The sequence below is a fragment of the Cricetulus griseus genome, chromosome 2 (assembly GCF_003668045.3).
Source record: "Cricetulus griseus strain 17A/GY chromosome 2, alternate assembly CriGri-PICRH-1.0, whole genome shotgun sequence".
NCBI classification, from domain to species: Eukaryota; Metazoa; Chordata; class Mammalia; order Rodentia; family Cricetidae; genus Cricetulus; species Cricetulus griseus.
Window position 1 is genome coordinate 215,127,747 of NC_048595.1, and position 27,469 is coordinate 215,155,215.

General features: G+C 38.2%; 1 protein-coding gene across 1 annotated transcript in view; it reads left to right on the forward strand.

Annotated features, from left to right (window-relative positions):
* Ccdc178 (coiled-coil domain containing 178) overlaps positions 1–27,469 on the forward strand; it is a 345,282-nt gene that overhangs the window by 227,105 nt on the left and 90,708 nt on the right. The window contains exon 19 of the mRNA XM_035438744.1: positions 3,595–3,744. Coding sequence (XP_035294635.1) covers positions 3,595–3,744 — 150 coding nt within the window. The remainder of the gene's footprint in view (positions 1–3,594; positions 3,745–27,469) is intronic.

Here is a 27,469-nt window from a genome sequence, read left to right on the forward strand (position 1 = left end):
TATGGTGGATTACATTGATGGATTTTTATACGTTGAACCATCCTTGCATCCCTGGGATGAAGCCTACTTGATCATAGTGGATGATTTTTCTGATGTGTAATTATATTCGATTTGCCAGTATTTTGCTGAGTATTTTTCCATCAATGTTCATGAGGGATATCAGTCTGTAGTTCCCTTTTTAAGTTGTATCTTTGTGTGGCTTGGGTATCAAAGTGACTGTAGCCTTTTAAAAAGTGTTTGGCAATGTCCCTTCTGCTGCTATTGTGTGGAACAATTTGAGGCATACTGATTTCTGGTAGAATTCTGCAATGAAGCTATCTGGCCCTGGGCTTTTTTTGGTTGAGAGGCTTTTGATGACTGCTTCTGTTTCATTAGGGGTTATAGATCGATTTTTAACTGCTTATCTGTTCTTGGTTTAATTTTGGTAAGTGATATATATCCAGAAAATTTCCATTTCCTTTAGGTTTTCGAATTATGTAGAGTACAAGTTTTCAAAGTATGACCTGATGATTCTCTGGATTTCCTCAGTGTCTGTTGTTATATCCCCATTTTAGTTTCTGATTTTGTTAATTATCGTGCTCTCTTTCTGCCTATTGGTTAGTTTGGATAGAGGTTTTTCTATCTTGTTGAACTTCTCAAAGAACCAACTCTTTCTTTCATTGATTCTTTGTAATGTTTTCCTAGTTTCTACTTCATTGATTTCAGCCCTCAGTTTGATTATTTTCTGGTGTCTACTCCTCCTTGGTGAGTTTGCTTCTTTTTTGCTTTAAAGCTTTCAGTTGTACTGTCAATTCTCTTGAGTGACTATTCACCAGTTTCTTCATGTGGGCACTTAGTGCTATGAACTTTCCTCTTAACACTGCTTTCAGAGTGTCCCATAAGTTTGCGTACGTTGTGTCTACCTTCTTATTAAATTCTAGGACATTTTAATTTCTTCTTTATTTCTTCCTCAACCCAAGTATGGTGCAATTGGGTTTTATTCTATTTCCATGAGTTTGTAGGTTTTCTGTAATTTGTATTGCTGTTGAATTCTAACTTGAAAGCATGATGATCTGATAAGAAAAATGGGGTTATTTCAATTCTTTTATATCTGTGGAGGTTTGCTTTGTTGCCAACTATATGGTCAATTTTAGAGAAGGTCCCATGTGGTGCTGAGAAGAAGATATATTCTTTTGTGTTTGGAAGGAATGTTCTACAGATATCTATTAAAACCATTTGAGCCATAACTTCTGTTAGATCCTTTGTTTCTTTGTTGATTTTCTGCCTGGTGTTCCTGTCTAGTGGTGAAAGCGGGGCGTTGAAAACTCCTACTATAAGTGTGTGTGGTTTTATATGTGGTTTGAGCTTTAGAAATGTTTCTTTTACAAATGTGGGTGCCTCCATATTTGGGGTATGGATGTTCAGGATTGAGACTTCATCTTGATGGACGTTTCCTGTGATGAATATGAAATGCCCTTCTTCATCTCTTTTGATTGAAGTCTAATTAGTTTGATATTAGGATTGCTACACCAGCTTGTTTCTTGGGCCCATTTGATTGGAAAATCTTTTCCCAACCCTTTACTCTGAAGTAATGCCTGTCTTTAAAGTTGAGGTGTGTTTCTTGTATACAGCAGAAGGATGGATTCTTTCTTTGTATCCATTCGGCTAGCCTGTATCTTTTTATAGGCAGGTTAAGACCATTGATATTGAGGGATATTAATGTCCATTGATTATTGTTTCTTGTTTGTTTGTGATTTCTTGTTGGTGGTGTCATTGTGTGTGGATTTAGCCCTCCTGTTCTTTTTGTGTTTGGTAAAATTGGATTATCTATTGCCTATGTTTTGTGAGCATAGTTATCTTCGTTGGGTTGGAGTTTTCCTTCCAGACTTCTGTAGTGCTGGATTTGTGGATATGTATTGTTTTAGTCTAGTTTTGTCCTGGAATATCTTGTTTTCTCCATCTATAGTGATTGAAAGTTTTGCTGGGTGCAGTAGTCTGTGTTGGCATCTATGCTCCCTTAATGTCTGTAGGATATCTATTCAGGACCTTCTGGCTTTCAAAGTTTCCATTAAGAAATTGGGTGTGATTCTGATAGGTCTGCCTTTATACGTTATATATACCTTTTTCCTTTGCTACTCTTAATATTTTCTTTTTATACTGTAAGTTTGGTGTTTAGATTATTATGTGCCGAGGGGACTTCTTTTTGTGGTCTAGTCTGTTTGGTGTTCTGTAAGCTTCTTGTACTTCCATAGGCATATCCTTCTGTAGGTTGGGGAAGTTTTCTTCTATGATTTTGTTGAATATGTTTTCTGTACCTTTGATCTGTATTTCTTCACCTTCTTCTACACCTATTATTCTTATGTTTGGCCTTTTCACAGTGTTCCATATTTCCTGGATATTTTGTGTTAGGGATTTGTTGGACTTGAGATTTTCTTTGGTAGATGACTGTATATCCTCTAGAGAGTCTTGACCAACTGAAATTTCTCTCTTCCATCTCTTGAATTCTATTGGTTATACTCACATCCTTAGTTCCTGATTGTTTATCCAGGCTTTCTATTTCCAGCATCCCCTCATTCTGTGTTTTCTTTATTATTTCTAATTCTGCTTTTAAACTGTGATCTGTTTGAATTGTTTCCTTCACTTGTTTGCTTGTTTTTTTTTTCTTGGCTTTCTTTAGATTCTTTAAGAGATTTGTTTATTTCTTGAATTTTTTGGTTTGTCTTTTCCTCCATTTCATGTAATTTTTTGCTTGTTTTTTCTTCTATTTCTTTAAGGGATTTTCTTGTTTCCTCTTTAAATGTCTGTATCATCTTCCTAAGATAATTTTTGAGGTTCATCTCTTCTTCATCCTCTGTGTTGGGCTTTTCAGATCTTGCTGGTGTGGAGTCCCTAGATTCTGCTGGTGTCATATTGGTCTTTCTGTTGTTGAGTGTGTTCTTATTCAGTCTTCTTCCCATGTCTCCTTCCAGTGGGTGCAGGTGGGGTCTCTCTATCTCCTCTTGTCACCTGGTAGTGTGTGTATGTGCCAAGACTTCAATGTCTGCAGCTCTGGTTGGTCTTGCCTCTCCTGGTAGCTTCCTCACTCAGTAAGGGTCAGGCATGTGGCAGAAAGGGGAAGGAAGAGTAAGGCGTTTCCAGATTCAGTTAGCTCCTCCCTGCCTGGGCAGGTCCACTCTAAGCAGGCACAGGCTCAGTGAGATGCGGGGTGAATGGGAAGTTGGATAGGAATAGGACAGGACTAGAGGTTACACTCACCTCGGTAGGGGTCAGGCCAGCAGAGGAGCATCAATAACCAAATTCTATAGACAGAAATTCTACCCATGTGCCCACAGGGGCTGACAGACAGAAGTCCATCCAAGGGTCAGACAAAAGGCAGGCACACTCAGAAAAATCACACATCACTCTTAAGAAATGAAGAAAGAAACCCAAATCCCTATAACCCCAAGAAAATAATGTAACCAAGGAACATGGTGGTGTAAAAGCATACATTTTTCAATTATTTTGTTTTTTTCTGTATTATGTGTCAGAATATTTTGAGTATTTAAAAAATATAAAACTTCCAAAACTTTGTAATGATTTTAATGATATATACCCATTCATACATTTTTCTTCTAGAAAGTTCAAGATGACTCACTGGAAGAAAACCTTCGGTTAGCCAGAGAGTATCAAGCCATGCAGATGCTTTTCTTAAAGGAGAAGGATGCCTACTTCAATGGATATGACAGACTTCTGTCACTCAATTCCTCCGTTTGTGACAAGAAAAAGGTATTGCTATTTTATTTTTTTGAAAATGATATCTCTTAAGTGAGCCCTCCAAAGAGTAAATATAGTCAATGTGGGAATTTAAATAGGAGACTAGTTATTATAACCCCTCAAAATGGTATGGTTTCTTCTCCTTAAGTTTTATTGCATATTTATATAATTTAGTAATAGCTATGTATAATTACATAATTAAATAATATCAATGTTAGGAACTGAATTTTGAAATATTTAAGACCTAAAAATTCTTAGTTTGTGATCCTTTTGGTAATATTTATTTGCATTTAGTTATTATGCTCATAACTCATAATGATTTTCTTAGTTTGCAGATATAGATATGATATTATATACTTATCATTTTAATTCTAACTGTACATGACATTGTATTATGGGACTCTAAATCTTCTTTTTGATATATGTGCCCCAAATTTGGGTTTTTATTTTTTGCTTGGTATGAAGATTCTTTAGACATTTGCAATTATAGCTCTCTCTCTCTCTCTCTCTCTCTCTCTCTCTCTCTCTCTCTCTCTCTGTGTGTGTGTGTGTGTGTGTGTGTGTCTTTCTCTCATTACTGGAAATGGCAAGAAATTCTACATCTATTTGTAGAACCCTCTGTTGTGGTAAAAGGAAAACATAAAATGAATCAAAAAAGAAGAGATAGAATGGAGAGAAAAGCTGTATTATAGAATTGTCACAATAAAAGCCATCTTCCATATATTCCCGACATTTAGAGACAATAATAGGATGGTTTCCCTATGAACCTTTGGCCTCAGGATTCAAATTTCAAAAATTAAAAGAATGAATGGTGTCTGGCCAATGAGGCAGCAAGTTAGACAAGACTAGGAGTCAAAGAGGATTCTGAAAAATGTAGTAGAGAAGTGGTGATCCAGGCCGGAAGTGACATAGCAAGGAAGCTCATATTTAAGCAAGGAGAAACAGGAAGTGTCCCCTTTCCCCTTCTCCTCCTCCAGTGGTAGGATGTGAGCCACGGGCAAGAGAGGATGCCAGCAAAAGGCATCCTGTATAAAATAAGTCTTATAAAATATATAGATTTATGATAATTAAGACTGAGCTAACAGATGAGAATCCCTAGTCATTGGCCAAGCAGCATTTGAACCTAATACAAGTTTCTGTGTATTAATTTGGGCCCTAACTCGGGCAGGCGGGTGGTGTAAAGTGGTGGGGCTCAGCGGCTTTTGCTGGAAAGATTTATCATAACAAATTATTATTAAACAACTGAACTAACTTTAAGGACTAGGGTTAATGATTCTTTTCTCATATTGTCATTGCCCATAAGGGTGTACTATGAGTTGCAATATACAAGTCCATTTCTATGCACAGTACTCTTATAGAATGTTTAGGAAGTCAGAAGCCTGGATATAGAGTACCTTTCATCAGACAATATTGAAATGGCCCCTTGTAAGTTATTTACTCTTTTGAATCTCAGTTTTCTCAACTAAAAATAAAAATTTACTCCACAATATAATATATTAGGAACAAAGTAGAAGAGAAATCATAAGAGTTATTCTTAAAACAAAAGGAAACTATGTAACTATAATTATTGTATTCATCTGTGTGCTGCTTGCAAATGTTCTTGTTTCTCATACATACAACCACATGGGTATTACTGAGATAAAGAATATTATTTTGAAGGACTTTTTTAGAAGTTTGTTATTTAGAGGGATGTTTGAAGGACATCTTTGGGAGTCCTTTTGTCTTAGATTGAGTTTCTATTGCTGTGAAGAGATATGATTGCCATGGCAAATTTTATAAAGAAAAACATTTCTTTGGGGTTGGCTTACAGTTTCAGAGGTTTAGTTTATTATTGTCATGGCGGAAAGCATGGTACCATGCAGTCAGACACACTGAAAGTTCTGCATTTTGATTCACTGGCATCCAGAAGCAAACTGTGTCCCACACTGGGCATAGTTTGAGCATTTGGGATCCCAAAATCTTGCTACTACAGTGGCACAGTTCCTTTAACACGGCCACACCTTCTTCAACATCCTAATAGTACCACTCCCTTTGGGTCAAGCCTTCAAACACATGAGTTTATGGGGACCATACCTCTTTTTTGCCTTGTTTCCCCCACCTTGTATTTGTTTCTTTTCTTTTATTGAACATATATTCTTCTCTCATAAAGTACATTTCAAGTGCAGTTTTCCCTCCTGTTCTTCCCAGCTACCCCACCCCACCCTGCACATCTCCTGTTTCCCCAAGGTCTACTTCCCTTCCATTTCTTCAACAAAAGTAAGCATGTCTCCAAGGAACAACAACCAAATAGGATGAAAGAAGTTATAGAAAAACAAAGTAGAAGCCATCATATTGAGGCTGGAGAAGGCAACTCAATAGAAAGAAAGGAGTCCCAGGAACAGGCAAAACAGTTAGAGATCCACCTGCTCCCACTGCTAGGAGTCCCACAAACCACCAAGCTAACAGCCATAACATATACAGAGGACCTGGTACAGGCCCCATGCTTGCCACTTCATTCTCTGTGAGTCCATGAAAGCCCTGCTTAGCTGATTTGATGGGCCATGTTCTCCTCGTGCCCTCCATGCCCTCTGATTCCCTCAATCTTTCCTCCCTTTTCCTTCTCTCTGGTGACATCAAGACAAGACACCAATCTATAAGTATAGTCAAATATCATTAGGAATCACTTCATTGATTTTTTGACAGTGTGGTACGGTTCTACCCTAGGTATCTAGGCTATCCAGTCTTGATTTCCTGGCAGTGTAGGGCACAGGCATGGACCTCAAGTTAAACTAAACAATGGTTGGCCACACCCACAAGTTTTGCACCTCCATTGCCCCAACATATTTGTCAGGCAGGACTGATTATATGTTGAGGATTTTATTGCTGGGTTGGAGTCCTGGTTTCTTTCTGTAGCCTGCAGAGTACCTTCTTGTACCAAAGAAGGTAGGGTGAAGGCTCCATGAAGGCATCAGCCTAGCCTCTCTAAGTTCAATGAGCTGTGTGGACATTGTTATCAGACTTGAGGACCCACTGTCAGTTTTCATAAAACAGCCCTCTGTCCTAGCGTCAACCTTGCTTGTTTGGGGATATCCATGGAATTCCCCTCAGCCAACAAATGAAACAAATGCAACCCAGTCCCACTACTGGTAGCCTTGACTGACTATAAAGGATAACCAGCTCAGACTCTGTATCCTCCACTACTAGGAGTCTGCATTAGGGTGTTCCTCATATATTACAAGTAGTCTCCACAGCACTATGTTTCCATACCACCCCTCCAATGCTCCCCAATTCCAGCTGTCTCACCTTGCATCCTCTCCCTCCATCCCTTCCCCCAATGTACTTGATCCTTCTCACTCCTGTCCCCACCCCTCCCCAGTCCACCTGCAAATTGTATTCTATTTTCCCTTTCCATGGAGGTTCATGTGTCCTTCCTAGATCCCTTCCATTTACCTAACCCCTTTGGGTTTGTGGATTGTAGCTTATTATCATTTATTTAACAGTTAATGTCTACTTGTAAGTGAATGCATACCATATTTGTTCTTCTGGGTCTGGCTTTCCTTACTCATAATGATTTTTTCTTGTTGCATCCATTTGCCTAAAAAAATGACATAATTTTTTAACAAGTGAATAATACTCCATCTTATAATTGTACCACATTTTCTTTATCCAGTCTTCAGTTGAGAGACTTCTACATTGCTTCTAGTTTCTGACTATTATGCATGAAACTGCAATGAACTTAGTTGAGCAAATGTCCTTGTGGTAAGATGAAGCATCCTTTGGGTATATGCTCAAGAGTACTGTAGTTGGGTTTTGAGGAATATTGATTCCAAATTTTAAGATGAACTGCCATATTGATTTCCATAATGGCTGTACAAGTTTGAACTCCAACAAGCAATGGAGGAGTGTTCCCCTTGCTCCACATCCTTGCCAGCATGAGCTGTCACTTGTGTTTTTTTTAATTTTAAGCATTCTGGTAGTTATAACATAAAATCTGAAAGCAGTTTTGATTTTCATTTCCCTGATGGCTAAGGATGTTGAACATTTTGGTGAGTGTTTCTCAACCATATTTTTCCATTAGATAGACTGAAGTTTTGTCCCATTGACCGTGTCCTTTGCCTTACAGAAGTTTTTGAGTTTCATGAAGTCCCATTTATTAATTGTAGATCTCAGTGCCTGTGCTGTTGGTGTTCTGTTCAGGTATTTGTCTCCTGTGCTGATGAATTCAAGCTATTCCCCACTTTGCTTCTATCAGATTCAATGTAACTGGTTTCTTGTTGAGGTCTGTGACATTCTTTAGAAGGGGGTTCTTAGGGACATCTTTAGAAGATGCTCTTCAGAAGACTGATCTTTAGAAGACCCTCCATCAAGGGTTCTGTTTAGAAGGATGCAACTTTACAGATGTATTAAATTAGTAGTTGATGGTTACAGATAAGGAAAAATGGGTTGGGAAATATGAAAACAAAACTATCTGCCCATACTTTAGTGTTCTTAAAGCATAGTTCAGGATTAGAAGTATCTCTTTGTGTAGACAGAGTATTTATCAATCATTTAATGCATTTTTGCATGGCTATTTAGGTCAAATATGTTAGGTGTGTTGATAGCCCCTGGGAAGCAAAAAAATAGTTTAATAGTGTTTGTCTCTCCTTAATCAGGGGGCAAACAAGAAATGCATGGGCACTTAGACAGTGGCAGATGGCAGAGATAGCATTAGTGTGCTAGCTAGTTTTATACTAAGTTGACAGAAGCTAGAGTCATTTTGGAAGAGGAAACCTCAACTGAAAAATGCCTCCATCAGATTGGCCTGTGGGGAAGTCTATGGTACGTATTTTAATTAATGATTGATATAAGAAGGACAAAAATCACTTTTGGTGGTACCACTCCTAGAATGGTGGTCCTAAGTGCTATAAGGAAGTAGGCTAAGCAAGCCATGAGGATAAAGCCAGAAAGCAGTAACCTTCATAGCCTCTGCTTCAGTTCCTGCCTCCAGGTTCCTTCCTTGCTTGAGTTCTTGCCCTGACTTCCCTGGATGATGGACCTTAACTCTAAGAAGAAATGAACACTTTTCTCCCCATGTTGCTTTTTTCGTGATGTTTTATCACAGCAACAGAAATCCTAAGTGACTTAGCATCCTGTATTTACAGTAAGAACATTCTTTTCATCTCTTTGATCAAATTAAAGCAACTCTTCTTACAGGATACAAGGAGCCAGACTTTGATAAGAACAGGCAGGCAGGGACCACTGCTGGACATTGGCTTCCCTTTATGATCCAAAAAGGAATCACTTTCAGCACACCTGTTTCAGGAAACTTTCAAGATTTATTTGTACTTTCAACCATTTTTCATTCCCATCCTTCAGCAATGGAGGTCATTAAGTGCAGGCTGCCCTTGTCAGTGTCATGTAGGATCAATTTGCTGCGATGGACGGAGAAGCCGTATTGATGCTGTTAATCTGTCAGTGAGAAATCATATGTCATTAGTGTCTAATGCACTACACAAAGGATGAAATTTGGCCATCAGAAACAAGACAACCCTTTAATATTTTAGACCTTTTCTTTGCTGTCACAGCCTTTCCAATGTATATGGGTTTTAGTCTGCTACTTGGCCTAGTTTGGGGTACAGGAAAGCAATAGTAACCCTATGAATTTTGTGTAAACTTTTTCTGTTTTCTGATGGATTTCCTTCACTCTGAAACTGAATTGTTTTTGTCATGATAAACAATTATATTTTAATAATTATGATTCTTAAGGGATATTGTTTTCTCTACAAGATTGCATATTTTATACTTCTTTATATTTGTAGACCAAACATAGCAAAGCCTGATGGAAGAGTAAATCAAATTAAAGATAATGTTCCCTTCCTTATCATAATTTTGCACGGAGACATTTCATATGTTAGAACACTATAGCATTACTCTCGGTGGTGATATTATATCTGTTTATTTGGATATGTATTTTGATACCCCAGGGCTTTTCAAATTTTCAGTGATGGGTCTTTTCCCCTTTAAACCTCAGAAAGAGGCAAAAGCAATTATGCAAAATTCTTATTTGCCCCATTCATGGGTAACAAAGAATCAAATCCAATATAAAACTTCTCAAATGTCAAAATTAAAGCTAACACTAGAAATAAATTAAGAAAAATAAATCTGAAAAAAAAGGTTTTGTTTCTATGTGAAACTGTATTTTCATCACTTTCCTAGGTAGATTTCAGGTACATTTTTGCACTTTATCTTTAAAACTACTTTAATATTTCCAGGAAACTATATGCCTTTGTTTCAAGTGGCATCTGGAATTCCTTAGTCCACAAAGAAAGGTAAGTTAAACTGTCATGCAGGTAGTGCTGTGATCTGTGACTGACAAAAAGATTGGTTCCAAAACTGGTTTTTAAAATATTTTGAATTCTTTCAGAATCCATTCATGAAGTTTAACCCTTTCCCACAGAAAATTCCAGTGTTTATAAATAAAAGTAATGAAAGCTAGCACTTAACATACACCTCTGGGAAACATCCTCCATATATGTCTGTGAGTGTGTGTGTATACACTGTACATACACAGATATGTATATGTATATATAAATATGTATATGTACATATGTGTGTATACACACACTGCCTTCCATATGAGTGTGTGTGTTTGTGTGTGTGTGTGTGTGTGTGTGTGTGTATGTATGAAGGGCAATGAGACTATGTGCTATACATTTGGCAAGCATTAACTTTTTAGTACACCCCCAATCCTAGGTTCCTTTCTGCTATGATTGTCACCATGCCCTATGTAAGACTCAGAACTGAGGCTGTCTCTTCTAAGATCATGAATTAGAGGGAGATGGACTGAGATATAACTCAAGTTTGTGTGCCATCCAAGCTACTTCCTGACCACAACGGTAGAATAGCTTCTTTGCTATTGCATAGCAACACCATGTACATCTCATCATAAACCATAAAAGGCCACATAAATCACTAATCTGTGTAATGCAGCTGAAAGGTTTATTGATCACTAATTATTGCTACAATTTTGTCTGTTTGATTCTCCCTTTTCAATAGCCACTTTTAGGACAGAGGGACACCTATTTCAACAGAAGTGATTTAATTTCCATAGGACTGAGCATCAGCTTCACAATCATAGTTCTTAATTTTATCAACTAAGAGTATTCTTAGGAAATTTCCCTTTCCTTACAAAATTGTACAGATGAGGCATTGTTGTAGAATACCACTTTAAGATGTGCCGAATTTATTTATTTTGTAGAACATTTGTTTCATGATACAAAGATGTGTTGCATTCTTTTTATGTTGCATTTGTTTAATTCTGTGGAGCTGTGTTACTTTGCCTGTCTAAAACACCTAAATAAATAATTAATGGCTGAACAGCCAATAGCAAGGCAGGAGGAAGGATAGGCAGGGCTGGCGGGCAAGGAGAATAAATAATAGGAGAAATCTAGGAATATGGAGATATAGGAGTGAGAGATGGAGGAGAACTCCAGGAGCTAGCCACCCAGTTACACAACCAGACATGCAGTAAGAAGGAAGGAAAAGACATACAGAAATGGAGAAAGTTAAAAGCACAGAGTCAAAAGGTAAACAGGATAATTTAAAGTTAAGAAAAGCTGACTAGAAATAAGCGAAGGCTGGGCATTCATAAGAAAATAATAAGCCTTTGTGTATTTATCTGGGAGCTAGGTGGCAGGCCCCTAAAAGATTCAAAGAGTATGAGAGAAAAAAGCAAAACAACTGACAACATTTTGGCACACAACATGAGGCTAGAGATAAAAACAACAATAAGGCATCCTGACGGGGGCAGGGTAAGAAATAAATGCTTAGGACACAGTTGTAACATAGTTTGGGTGTTATATCCAATAAACAGTAGGTAGCAATACGCCTGGATATATCTGGTTTAATGAGTATTGCCATCCCAGCAGTCCTTAGATAAAAGCTTCACTTTGTAGTGATGTGGACAGAAGGAGCAGAATGTGAGATCAGTGAAAACAGTCTCTGAGGGACAGAATACAAACAGCATTCATCAGTCAACCATCATACTGACAAGGATGTATTAGGTGCCTCAGCACAGCCCACCTCATCTCTGCTTCCATGTTGAAACTATGCTGAATTCCCCTCAGCTGCAGCAGACTCTGAGTGCTTTCGCTGTCTCTCTTCATGCCACTGAGGAAAAACGCCCAAAGTTTTGCTACTCACCTATGTTGCCACATTTTATTAAGCAGATCTCCTACTTTAATTCTACATATCATTGCACCCATTATAGATGCCACCACTTTCTTCTGCCTTTAACAATTGTCAGATACACTTTCACATAACCCCCCTGCCTCGTGAATACTAAATGTTGCTTTGCCAGGTGCTTTCTCAGTACTTATTTCACTAAGATGAAGATTAATTTCTTCCAAAGGAAAACTGTAACACGTTCAAAAGGTTTTTTTTTTTTCCTAAAACAACCAAAGACCCTGCCAGGGTCTCTGTCTCCCTCCGTTTCTCAGATTAGCGGTGCATACACACACACACACACACACACACACACACACACACACACACACACACACACACACACACTTTCGCCTCTTTCTTTGAACACATGTTTTCACATTTGTTCTTCAGGTGTTACCATTATCCAAGAAGCTTCAAGTAAACCGGTACTATTTCCCTTCTGAAGAGCTCTGCTCAGGTCTCAGCTCACTGAGAAACTTTGGCTGTAGCTGAGACAGGTGTAGCCAGCTAGTTTTTCAGTTCATTCTCATGAACATCTCTTTATTATTGTCCAAACTTCATGGGGGAAACAGAGAGCTTAGAGTCAGTGTTTGCATCTGTCACAAATTTTACACTTATGAACTTCTGCTGAAATGCACCCTTAACAAGGAAGAAATAGACATCATCTGTAATGTCTATGGAGCCCTGGAAGTCTAGAGTATCACCAGTAGATAGATGATAATGAATACATACATTCTTAATGGAGAGAACTTACTCCTGCAAGCTGTGCTGTAACATTCACTTGCAAACTCTAAGGCACGTTCTTGGATGTGCATGAGTACACATACAGAAAAAATTTAAATGAAATTTTAAAAAGTTACCATCCAATAAGTAAAATGTTCATTGTTTACATCTTTAATGAGAGACAGGATTTCAACTCAGTTTTACATAGCACAATTTACAGTTACTCTTGTAATAATCTCTTCTATAGAGCCCTATCTCACAATCATTTGTTAAAATATATAGCATCATGGAAAACGAGTGCACATATGCTAAACATTTTATGAGACAGTTTCTCCGTGTAGTCCTAGCTGTTCTAGAACTAGCTTTATAGACCAGACTGACCTCAAACTCACAGAGATCTGCCTGTCTAAGCGTCCCACATGCTGGGATTAAAAGCATGCACCACCACTGCCTGGCTACTAAACATTTTTAAATGTGTTATTCTTCCAACAAAGCTTAATATCACAAATATGTGCATACATATAAATAAAGACACACAAAATAAAGACACATCAAACTCATTGTTTGATACTGATGTAAGGTAATCCATACCAGGCTAATGAAACCATTAGGAGAAGAAACTTGATGATTACCTTATATAAGGAAATCTTCATGAAATCCCAAAACATGAAAAATTGTCACTGTTGGTAAGCAAGAGTGGCTTAAAGATGACAGGTCAGTACATTGACATAAACATTAATTATTAACTATAAACAGTGTGATTATGAAGAGATTTAGTGAAGGATCTGGTTCCTCTGACCATGAGATCTAATTTCACTTTCAGTTAATTTAATCTGTCAGCATGTTCACATATGATTTCAAATGTAAGTACATCCAGCATGCAGTACACCAGACCACTACAGAAAAATTTTTCTTTTTCTTTCTTTTTCTTTTTTTTTTTGTTTTGGTTTTTCGAGACAGGGCTTCTCTGTGTAGCTTTGGAGCCTACCCTGGGACTCGCTCTGGAGACCAGGCTGGCCTTGAAATCACAGAGATCTGCCTGCCTCTGCCTCAAGAGTGCTGGGATTAAAGGCGTGTGCCACCAATGCCTAGCAGGATAATTATTCTTAAGTGCCCTTTGTTACTGTGTTTAGTTGTTGTCTCTAGGAGACCTGCTCTTTTCTGAAAGGAAATGGAGGAAAGACTGGATCTGGGGGAGAGTAGAGGTAGGAGAGAGCTGGGAGGAGTAGAGAGAGGAAAAACTGGTCAGAAAGTATTGTATGAAAGAAGAATTTATTGCCAATGAAAAGAAAAGATTCTTACTCCATGAACAGCCCTAATAATTCAACCTCACAATAACCTTAATTTAATCCACTGAATAAGATTTTAACCTGTCTCTGAATTTCCAGAAAAATGTGTTTTACATAAATAATGGAGTGTTTAGTTACCAAAATTCCATGTTTCTCAGTATAAGAGTCTCTCATTAAAGAAAAAGCTACTTTTTTGGAATATCTAAAGCTCATCTGGTATGCACTAGTTAGTAAATGATATTTTTGGTGCTTTTAAGCACATTCTGTATAAGTTAGCCTTATATAAAATATGCAGGCAATTAAATTGTATGATTCTACCATTTAAATGCATTGATAGGTCTGATCAAATATTATATGCAATGATATTAAAAATATTTTTCTTTTTCAGATGAACGATTTCTGTCACAAATTTCCTATCAGAGTGATTTTAAATATCTAACTTATTATTTCCAAAATCATGTGCTAACCCTTCAGAGTAAACACTAATTTAAATAAAAATGACAGATGGATGAATAGACGATAGATGACAGACATATGAATGGATAATAGATGATGGGTAGATATATGGACAGATTATAGATAGCTAGATAATAGATCAGATAGATAGATAGATAGATAGATAGATAGATAGATGACACATAGTTGATAGATGATAGATAATAAGATAGAATGATAGCCATTATCTCACACTTTATTTAAATAAATGAAATGTACTAATACAGTGGAAATAGCTTTTAGAATTTTTTAATTATACTGGATATAAGATGACCTTTAGATTATTTCATTCAATCATGGATTTGACAATTCTTGTGGACTTTCAAAGAAAACATTTTATTTAAAGGCATACATACTAATCTCACAGTTTACTGGGGTAACATAAGGCCAGCCTTTGCAGGGTGCACATAGGAAAGGGGCAGGACTGTTATTGGTAAAAGCAGCAGAGAACTTGGCTTGCTTGACACTGTATGAAGCATGCTACAGCAGTCTTTCGATTCTAATATGAAACTGCAGTAAGGAGCATTGCACGAATGTATGAGGATTTGTGATAATGTTGCTGAAATTTTACTGTCAAGACTGAATGGCAGTGTAATGACTTTTGTTATCATGATTTCTAACAACCAGCCAGCATGAATTGACCCTACATATGTCTGAAGAATAATGTTTCAATAACTCAGAAAGCAAAGCTAAAAGGAACTAAAAACATTCCACAGAATGTTAGGAGTGGCTTCATGATATCTCTTATTATTAAGCAGTCATAGCACAAATATAATGTAAGCAGTAGGTTCACATGGAAATTAAAATCAAGACTTTAGGTATCTTATAACAGTGTTGACTAAATAAATCCACAAATATTGTACTGAGCTTCCCCAAGACATTGTCTCCTGAGTACCTTTTTTTGTAATTCATTTTTTATTTAAATTATAAACAAGCTTGTTTCACATGTCAATCGCAGTTTCCTCTCCCTCCCCTCTTCCCTTGCCCCCACCTACCCCCCTACCCCAGCCCCTTTCCGCTTCCAAGGGAGGTGAGGCCTTCCATGGGGAATCTTCAATGTCTGTCATACCATTTGGAGCAGGGCCTAGGCCCTCCCCAGCGTGTCTAGGCTGAAAGAGTATCTCCCTATGTGGAGAGGGCTCCCAAAGTTCATTTTTGTATTAGGGGTAAATACTAATTCACTATCAGTGGCCCCCTAGATTGTCCAGACCTGAGGACCTCTTATACTGCTCTCTATCTCTCTCTATTGCAGCATCTGGTGACAGAACTCTTGGTCAAAACTGTCCTTCCACCCCTGCAGGGATTCTGTCCTCTCCCTTTGGTGAAATATTTCCTTTTCTCTTCCTAGATTTGCAGGTCTCTCTATTTATTTCTGTATATTTTCATTTCACGTCTCTTCATTAATATTGGCTAGTGTCCTATGTGGTAGTCACCATTCTAGGCAGGACACAGAGCTGAATGCGCTGTATCATAAATATTAGGTCAATTACAAGTGGAATTATCACCCTTGTCATAGACATAAATCACTCTTATTTACCTCATCCATAAAAAAATCTATGAAATATCTGTGAATATTCATTTTCCTCTTTTTAAACTAGGATGTTATATACTTTCCTTGCTACCATGACAAAATACCTGGGAAAGGCATTCCAATGATGGCCTTATTTTTTAAAATATTAAAACTTTTAGAAAGACATCTCCACGTGGCATTCTGAGTTACTGGAGCGATGCTCAAGTACATGAATATAGGTAGAAAGTGATACAATTTAGCTCAAAACCGGCACCTTTTAGACCTTTAAGCCCTCTTTACTTATAAGCAGGTGCCTGTCCTGAGGTGCAAGCCTGGCCTTCTTAACTGAAGCCCTAGTCTTCCATGGCTTCTCTTCAATACTTTTTCTCTGCCCCGCCCAGCCATCTATATAAGATGTATTATTGTCTCTCTTCAAATGCAAAATTATTTCAATTATAAAGTCTGCTATACCTATGATTTCAAGCATGGATATGATTAGGAAATTAGACTCACATGATGAAATTATTTCTAAGGTGGAACTATTACAGTAAAATAGGAAGGGATTCTGATCGATGTCCAGAGGTCGAAGCAGAAAATCGTTTTGTTTTCACCAAACAAGCTTAAGGTTCCTCAGACCACAGGAGTATTAGCCAAAGGAGACTACTTTGGTCCTACAGGGGTTGCTGCAGAGGATAAAGATTTAGTTATGCAGCTGTAAAGGAGCAGGGAAGAGATGAGAGGAGGAGAGACAAGCCTATACAACAACAGCCAAGCTTTCTGTGGGAATGTGGCAGTGGGGGCACCTGAGCTCCGGGTTCTAGGAAGGATGCAGGTGGACCAGGCTTAGTTTCCATGAACACACAATAGCTGACTGGATTAGCCAAAAGAATGGACCAACGGTTCCTGAATGGATAGTACACACACATATGATAAAATCAAATGCTGAGAGTGTAGAATGCTGACAAATATATCACACACATAAAATTTCTGCAAAACATGGTGGGATTTGAGGGAAGTGTTGGAGAGACAGAGTCAGCATTGTTTTTTTAAAGCCACCATTACTTAACTCTCACATAAAATATGACAGTAAGCACAGGGAGGCAGGAAGGCAACCACTTCCCAAAATTCCTTCTCTATTGGAAATATGTTGGCTACATGCCAGAAAATGTAGCTTATTTTTCAGTATTTATTTTTAGTGTTATTTAAATGTTATTATTAATGATTATTTAAATGTTTTTATTATTGCTTTTATTTAAATGTTTTGGAGGTTTTACTTTTTAATTTATTTTCTCATATATTACATCCCAGTTTGTTTCCTCTCCTTCCTCCCCTTCCAGTCCCTCTTTTCCCATCTACTTCTACTCTGTTTCTCTTCAGAAAATGGCATGCCTCCCAAACATCAACAAAGTTGCAATAAGTTGCAATAAGACTAGACACCTCCCCTTATATTGAGGCTGGACCAGACAACCCAATAGCAGAAAAAGAGTCCCAAAAGTGGCAAAGAATGAATGTCCCATAAGAAAAGGAAGCTACACAACCATACATATATGCAGAGGGCCTAGGTGAAACCCATGCTGGCTCCCTGATTGTGTGTTCAGTCTTTGTGAGCCCCTGTGAGTCCAGGTTAATTGATTCTGTGGGGTGGGGCAGGTTTTCTTGACCCCTCTGTCTCCCATGATCCCCTCTTTCACAGGATCATGGAGATTCCCAAAACTCTTCTGTTTGGCTGTTGGTCTCTGTACCTGTTTCCATCAGTTGCTGGATGAAGCTTCTCTATGGTGATTATGCTAGGCTCTCATCTAGGGGTATAGCAGAATATCATTAGTAACCATTTTGTTGACTTTTTTTCACAAGTCATGTTTGGTTCTCTCCTGGGTCTCTGAGCTGTCCAGCCTCTGCTTCCTGGACCTTCAGGCTGTCTTGGGAGTGGGGTTCGTCTCCTGGAATGGGCGTCAAGCTGAGCCAGTCATTGATTATCCACTCCCACAATTTCTGTGCCACATTTACCCCAGCACATCTTGCAGGAAGGACAACTTGCAAATTGCAGGTTTTGTGACTGGGTTGATGTCCAGTACCTCCACTGGAAGTCTTGCCTGGTTACAGGAGATGGCCAGTTCAGGTATCACCCATTCCTAGGAGTCTTAGGGTCACCGTCAGATTCCTGGGAGTTCTCATTGCACTAGGCTTCTAGCTCGTCCCTAAGAAGCCCCTAATTTCAGTTGTCTTTCCCAGGACTCTCTTACTCTATCCTCCCGAACAGCTGTTCTCTCCAGTTTCTGCCTGTTAGTATTCAGGCATCTGTAGTGGCCTGCCATTGGGGTTCTGACAGGATATGCCCTCAGCTGCAGCCCTAAGAGCATCACCAGTACACATTCACTACATACCCTTTTAAAAGGACCCTGCCCACCTCTCTCTGTCTATCTGTCTCTGCCTCTTTCTCTCCCTCTCTCTGCTTCTCTGTCCATTTCTCTGTCTTTCCTTCTCCTCCCTGCCTCTTCTCTTCTACTGTTCCTCTTCCCAGAGGCTGGTTTCCCTATCCACTCCCTATTTTCCATTCACTTTCCCCCAATCAAAATCCATCCACCCAAGTCTGTCACATTTCCCATTCTCTGAGAGATTCATGTGTCTTCCCATGAGCCTTCCATGTTACTTAGCCTCTCTGGGTAGGTGGATGGATTGTATCACAATTATCCTTTACTTTAAAGTCAATATCCACTCATCATTGAGCACATACCATGTTTGTCTTTCTCGGGTATGGGTTAACTCACTCAGAATGATTTTTTTTCTAGTTTAATCCATTTGCCTGCAAATTTCATGATGTCATTTTTTAACAGCTAATACCCCATTGTGTAAATGTACCACATTTTCTTCATTCATTCTTCAGTTGAAGGATATCTTGGTTGTTTCCAGGTTCTGGATATTACAAATAAAGCTGTTATGAACATAGTTGAGCAAGTGCCTTGTGGTAGGATGGACTGTCCTTTGTCAATATGCCCAGGAGTGGTATAGTTGGATCTTGAGTGAGGTTGATACCCAGTTTTTTGAGAAACCACCATATTGACTTCCAAATTGGATGTACAAGCTTGCACCGCTGCCAGCAATAGAGGAGTGTTCCCCTTGTTCCCCATTCTCCCCAGCATGAGCTGTCATTGCTGTTTTTGGTCTTAGCAATTCTGACAGGTATAAGATGGAATCTCAAAATTATTTTGATTTGTATTTCCCTGGTGGCTACAGATGTTGACTGTTTCTTTTGAAGGATAGGGACTCTAACTATGGAGGAAGGAGGTAGGTCAAAGGGCACATGGGACAAATAACACCAAGGTTGTTTGATCAGGTTTCATACATTATTTTATATTTAATTAAATTATATCTAACACACATATAAGCACCCCACACAGAGAAATGCATGGGTATTTTAAGGAAAGTTAAACCATGTAGGCTAACTAAAATGCAAATACCAGACATCTGTTTTGAAGGTTTTGTCAGTGAAGTCCAAGTGACTCCTAAAACAATATCAATTATTGGTGCAGCCTTGGTTGCCTCTCAGAGGCTGAAGATCCTACTGAAGACAGCACTCTCTGAAAATACACTAATCAGATGACTCAAGCTGCTTCTGACCCAAAAGCCTCTTTCCTGCAGTCTAGCTCCCCTGGTTCTAGAAAATACTGTGCAAGCATTCAAGGTAGAAAGGCAATTAAACAGTCCTACCTAGCTGTACCACCCATGAACCACGGCAATTATGAGCATGGCAAGATATGAGCATAAAGGTGAGAGAAGTGATTCATATGTAATTGCATATACTGAAGCATGTGGAGTTTTTCTTTCAGTTTTTCACCCAAACAATGCAGTGTAACATTAATTTCCAGGACATTTACATTGCACTAGGTATTGATAAGGTTATGTAGAGGTCCTGTAAGTTACACAGGATAGTGTGCATGAGTCTTGTGTGATTTTAAATGAGGAACTCCAGCATTCAAAGGTTCTGGGCTTGCAGACATGCACCAACCTAATCAATAGTTTCTTTTTGGTGTATGCAGATTATAGTTAAATTGAAAAATCACAGATGGTGGTAATTCACCACCATATTCAGAACTGCACTACATTTCCTGCCAAGGCTGCATAGGCTGTATATTCCAGTCTCTTTCTTCTCATATCCCCCCTCTTAGCCTCACTCTCTTCTAGCTACGAGATATTTGTAGATGCTTCAACATGCTCATTCTTGATATGGAGCTGTTAAATGGTCATATTATTCAAGGGGGTATTCCCTACCCCCAGGTTTCCCTTGTTGGCTTTTTAGCATTTAACTGTAAATTTAAAGTTGTCTCCTCAGAACAGCTCGCCAAAGACCCTTATATGAATCTTTCTCTTGTCTACCCACTATTATGTCACTTGATTTGATTTTCTTTAATATAAAAACTGAAATTTTAGCTTATTTTCATTTGTTCATGCTCTATTTCTGCCAACTAAATGTAAGTGAAATTGGAAGGGAAATACTACTTAGTCATAACCATTACTCTAGCACCCAGAGAAGTGCCCGGCAAATATTTTTTGCAGTTACTATGTGATTGTTCCCAGCAGGATATCTAACAAAATGTGCATGCCTACTCACTGAGACAGCATTTTCACGTCTAAGAATTTGTAAGGAAACAATCTGGAAAAGTCTACAAGGTGTAGGATATAATGATGTTGGTTATAATATCGTTTATAAAGAGGGAAAGGTCAGCAAATTCAATATACACTTGTATGGAATTGTATAAACAATAGAATTGGCACACAGTGGAGTATTATACAACCTTTACAAGGAATGGTACACATGATTCCTACCTTGTGCCCTTGTATGCTTTGTCCTTTAATCATGGTTGTGTCTTCACACCTGACCATTGTGTCTGGAAATCCGTATACCAGATGTTAGCAGTACTTTGGGGCTGAGAATGCATATTCCAAAATGTATGTCACTGGATTTTCAAGATATGTGGGACACGCAAAGTGAAGAAAAAAATCTAGAAGTTTCCAGATATCTGTAAAGCCCACTTTAAATATAATTATACTCATTTGCCCTGGATATCAAGGAAACATATGGCTATCATTACAGAATGTAAACTTAGTCATTGTAGGGAGGTCATTTGTAAATTACACAGTTGAGATAAGGATGTTTGTAGCAATTAATTCTAAGTTTTTTGAAGATAGGATAGACCCATCATGGAATATTTAAATCACTTTATCATTGAACACTTTGAATCAATGGTGAAAGAATTGGCAAAACTTTGCAATAGAGATTTCCAAACTTAAAATGATCTTATTTTATCTGAAGATGCCACACAGAACACTTAAGGGTTAAATGAATTTAGTATTCTTCCAGTTAATCAATACAAGTTCAAGGTAGAATCCTGACTCTGGTGAGGCTTTTGGTAAATCCCTTAACTGCACCCCTTCTCTCCAATTCCCATTGCTTTCTAACTGTACTTCAGGGTGTTAGGGTTTGGCTAGCATAGTGGCTATTCCAGTCACTCCTTGATATCCACAGGGGATCAATACTATAACCCACTGCACCTTGGATCCCCAAATATGCAGAAGTTCAAATCCTCTCTATAAAGGGCATATCATTTCCATATAACCTACACACTTCCTCCAATGCACTTTAAACACCTCTGTTAGGTGTCATACAATGGAAATTCTGTTTAATTATTTATTATAATGCTTTATTTACAGAATAGCAGATAGAGGTAGGCTGGATATGTTCAGTTCATATGAAATTTTTCTGGTGATTTTTAATTCACAGTTAGTTGAATCCATGGAAGAATTGGCTATAGAGATCTGACTATCCCTGTTAATATCTGCGACCATGATTGAAATGAACTTTTTCATCTTATAAAGTGTTTCCTTGTGGGCATTCCCTTCAAGTTCTTTTCTTTTCAGATTCATACCTTGTTTTAAGTTTGAGGGGATTATATTTTATATTTCCTTTTAATTATTTATATTTGCTTGCTTTTTAACCATGTCCTTAAAATGCCACTAAACCACCTACTTACAAAAGCAATGCAAATGAATGCAGAGCATTCACAACATATAAAAGACAAAGTTGTGTCTCTGGGACCATTAAAACTATGCTGTTGGAACTAGAAACAAATATCCTAATTAAGATGAACTAAAACAAGGAAAAGAGAAACATTTTTTTCCTCAGATCCCTTCCCTTGCCATTTTGAGACTTTCCAATGAAGTGTAGGTAATTTTTACAATATACAATACTATTGGTTATAATCTGATTTTGAAAACTTTCCTGGAGCCTGAGGGGATAAAATACTTACCCACAGAAGCATGAGGAGCTGGGATCTGCCCCTCAGCACCCATGAAAACAGCAAGTGCAGGAGCATGCATCTGTAACCACAGCACTGGGGTAGGATCCTACAAGTTTACTGACCTGACATGCTAACAAAATCCATGAGCTCCAGTTTCATAGAGAAAATGAGTTTCATAAAATAGGAGAATTAAGAAAGACATCTGATATTGACCTTTGACCTACACACACACACACACACACACACACACACGAGACCTACCCCACCTCAAAAATGATGTTATTACTCTGATTTTTCTTGCTGTTCAGAAAACCATGTTTGTATTTTTTAGTGCCTGTGAAACTCAGATGATTGACATTCACTGATAACTTTAGGTGTATTTGTTAACAACCAAGTAATCAAGTCATATTCTTCTGTTCTCTTTAAATGTTTCTGAGAACTTTATATGACAATTGTATGTCCAGCATTCCTGTCCCAACTACCCCCCTCCAATGCCCCATACTCCCTTATTTCCTCTCCCAAACTCACAATTTCATTTCCTTTTATTATTGTTGAATACATACATATTCATACATATATGTGTGTGTACAGCCTACTAAATGCACTTGGTGTTCATATGTACACATGCTCACAGTTGATCATTTGGGATTGGACAACCTATGTCGGTATGCATCCCTGGAAGAAACTCACCATACCTCCCTTGGTAGCCATTAACCACTTGTAGCTCTTCTTCTGGGGTTGGCACCTTGTGGATTTCCCCTGTCCACAAAGGCACATTAGCTGGTGCTGTCCTTATGCCAGTCTAGTTCAGGTGACCCTAGAAATGCATAAATCCCTGCTTCACCTTATCCAAAGTATTTTCATGCTAACAAGAGTAAAAATCCTTAGAGTACAACAAAGATTTCCTTTGTGACCTCAATGCAGACTGCTGATCCTTCTATTTGCATGCCTTTATACATGGACTGCTGTTTAGCTTGTCTGCTAATTTCTCTGTGGTTAATTCATTTTTTCCCTTGCTCTCCCTATACCTTGGCCAGCTCATTCCTATGAGCAGTTCACCATTGATTTGTGCAGAAACCACTGCACTCCAGTGTGGCTCACTGTGTGAACCTCCTCAATTAGTAATTGACTATAATTAAACAAATATTGATGGAGCACATGTTAACTTTCCTTTCCCACCTTTCAGTATCACTGTTTATTTTGCTATCCCTTCCTTAATTCCTTAATTGACTTGAGTCTGGAATTGTACATATGTTTTTATGGTTGACAATAATTTCTGTTCTATCCTTGAAGTGTATCGTTGTGCATTTGTGCCTATTTTCTCTTGCATTTGTATTTATTAATCAAATTACTTTAAATGTTCAGTCCTATCCCTTTGCCTTTAATGCCCTATAGATTTCTGAGTTTAAGCAATCTTGTCTCTAGCCTTCCATTAAATTTCCAGATCCTGCCTCTTCCGTTGTTTCTTGTGAGTACCATGACTCAGTTCATATGCATGCTCCTTCAGGTTTAGTACCAATATTCATTGCTTCATGTAACAGCAGACACCCTGTTAAGTAAACAGAGGAGATGAAAATGTGAATTAACTGGAGAAACATGAATTTTGAACTTACAGCATTTGCAGTTCTCCTTCCTCACCAGCTTTTCCAAAGAACCACCTGTATCCTCTCAAAAACATGGCCTTTTCTTGTTTCATTGTTATGTGCATATGTATACTTCTGTATATATTTATGCATGTACACACACACACACACACACCACAATCTTGTGAACATTTTAGTGTTGTTTCTGTGTGTGTTTGAGGCTGACCACTTGGTCCTGAATACTCTATCAGGGAAGCTTGTTCCCAAAGAAAACTGTTTCTCCCTCTCCCAGCAACCATTGATTGCCTACAGCTATTCATCTGGGGCAGAGGACTTGTGAAATCACCCCTATCCATAATGGCATGTCAACTGATGTTGTCATTATACAGGTCTTATTTAGGCAATCCTGTTTGTATTTGATGAGTAAAGAGTCCCTGTCATATCTAGAAGATGCTATCTAGCAGCAGGTGCCCTGATCTTTTGGCTCTTAAAATCATTCTGCTCCCTCTTCCACAGTGTTCCCTGAGACTTGGGGTTAGGAATTGCTCATTTGCCACAAATAGTCCTTTACCTTACAATGAATTCCATCAATACAAATACTTCAAGATTGTTGTGCATCATCATCTCCTCAAGGATTTTGTAATAAAAGTCAAATCACAGTCCAAATATCCTTGCACTGAAAATGTCCCGCTAGACCTCACAGACTTTTTGATCATGCTCCTGCTCCCTGTGCAGGGAAGAACCAGGTGAAAAGTATAATACCAAAATTCCTGTAAAATGCCCTGGTATAACACCCTATAGCAGTTGTTAGAGCTCTAGAAAGACTAACATCAATGCTGTCAATTTCCCACAGTTTATACATCATCTGTGCCATATTTTTATTTGATTACTTTTTTGAGTACATCTTAGCTATGCTTTTTATTAATACTTTAAATAAAACCATCTTGCTTCTTTATCAAAAAATAAGGTTCCTTATGTGTGTGGATTTATGTCTGGGACTTCAATTTGATTCCATTGATCAACATGTCTGTTTCATGCCAATACCATGTGTTTTTATTATGACAGCTATGTAGTTCAGGAATATAGTAGTAAAATCAGGGATGGTGATACCTCCAGCAGTTATTTTACTGTTCAGCTTTGTTTTAGCTATTCTGGGTTGTTTTTCCCCATATGAAGTTGAGAATTCTCTGCAGTAGTTCTTTATTTTCTCTGAACCACCGGCCCACAAATAATGAACTGGAGACTTACTAATTATGAAATTGTGGCCTTTAGCTTAAACTTGTTCACAACTGACTCTTATGGCTCAATTTAACCTGCTTCTATTTATCTACATTCTATCACATGGCTGGTTTACCTCTGCTCTGAACTGTATGTTTGACTTCTTTGGTGTCTCACAGGTGTCTCCTCACCTCTCTTCTTCCCAGAGTTTTCTCTTTGCCCAGAAGCACAGCATGTACTCTCCTGTTTAGCTATTGTTTGTTCAGCTTTTTATTCACTAATCACAGCAACACATCTTCACACAGTACACAAATATCCCACAACTTTCCCCCTTTTGTTTAAATGAAAAGGAAAGGCTTAAGCTCCCATACAGTAGAACTATATACAATACGAATAATTATCAAGCAAGAATTACATTTACAAAGTCCATGTCACTTCTATTTGGCAAATTTGGAGAAATTACTTTATTATCTATCCTATCTTGATGAATTTAAAGTTTTACACATAAACCATTTATCATAACTCTGTTACCATTCTAAAAATATATGTTTAGGCATTAAAATATTTTCTGAGAAAACAACTTAAACTTTTATATCTCTTAAACTTAAGAACTTTACACCTCTTTTGTGAATTTTTATTTTCTGAACTTGGTAACAAGGAAAACTGTAACTATAACTATGTAGTGTTCAACCCCGTCAAAGACCCAAGAAGGATATACTATTACCTGAGTAATAGGAAGTGCAGAGCAAGCAAATTCCAAAACCAAAGAAGTGACAGAAACAGCCAGCTGCCTGGACAGTCAGTCAAGGTTGCTCTGTAACATTGGGGCATCCATCTTCAGCTTACAGGCCTAGAATATCTGACAGACTCTTCTATGAAGCAGGATTTTGAAGGACTCTCCTACCTTGTCTTGGCAAAGTTTGACAGTCATTTTCTTTTGGGTCCACTTGTACAAGTTGGACAGCACACTTTCAGCAGTCAAGGCAAGGGTAGTTCCTTGCCCAATGGCTATATTTGCCACAATTGCCCATCACCCTTTTTTGAAGTAGATAGATACTGCCAGGAGCAATCATGTCTAACTGTCAAGAAAAGCTTTAAGTTATTAAAACATCTTATACGTAGTATTCTATACATTTCTGAAGTGTTTGAAGACAACATGTCTATGTAAAATACACCATTTTGACCTTGAAAGCATACATAACATGACTGCAAGTTTGATTGGTACAGATCACTGAAAATTAGCCTGCATGTTAAAAATCATCCTAGTTTTCAAAAATACTTTCAAGGACTAGAAATTTACATTACGTTTTTTAAATGAGGTAAAATATGTTTAATATATATTAACATGTTAAATATGTTAAACAAGAGTAGAAACAAAAATAGAGTATGTTGTAACAAAACTAACTTTAAATTTGTATCAATATTCAAAAATTCATACCAGTATAAAATATTTGAGATTAATAGTTGCTTTTTAGTTTAAAAGTAGATTCAATAATCTACCATTTTCTCTTATTATTCCTATATTAACCCTTTTTGTAGAAAGAGATCCTTGAATCAAAACCTCCTTTTCTTAGTTGCCTCCCTGACCATGGCCAATAATAACTTGCAAGCAAGCCCCCTACATGATGATAAACATCCATAACCTACTGAAAAACCAAAAGCCACCCACTCCACCTCTTGGGGATATGAGCATCATGTTCTATAGACTTCTTCCTGTTGTCTAGGAGAAATGACATCTTTTTTTTACTTTTATTTTTATTTAAATTAGAAACAAGCTTGTTTTACATATCATTCCCAGTTCCCTCTCCCTCCCCTTCTCCCCTGACTCCCACCGACCCCTTATTCCATCCCCTTTCTGCTCCCCAGGGAAGTGAGGCCTTCCATGAAGGATCTTTTTTTGTTTGTTTGTTTGTTGATTATATTTTTCTCCCTCTCCCTCCCCTCAACCTCACCCCTCCTACCCTATGCCTTCTTACCCCCACCCCATCCACGGTCCACTCCCCAGGCAGGGTAGGGCCCTCAACGGGGGCTCCCCAAAGTCCACTACATCATCGTGGGCTGGGCCTAGGCCCTTCGCCCTCCCTTCATGTGGGATGGGCTCTCAAAGTCCCTTCTTACTCCAGGGAAAAATACTAATCCACTACCAGGGGCCTCCTAGAGTGCAGAGGCCTCCTCATTGACATTCATGTTCAGTGGTCTGGATCAGTCCTGTACTGGCCTCCCAGACAGAATCTGGGGTCAAAGTGTTCCCCCTTATTCAGGACAGCTGTTTCTGTGGGTTTCTCCAACCTGGTACCCACGCCATCGATCTTCATTCTTCCCTCTCTGCAACTAAGTTCCAGAGTTGAGTTCAGTTCAGTGTGTATCTGTGGATATCTGCCTCTGCTTACATCAGCCACTGAATGAGAGCTCTAGGATGGCATAAAAAGTAGTAATCAA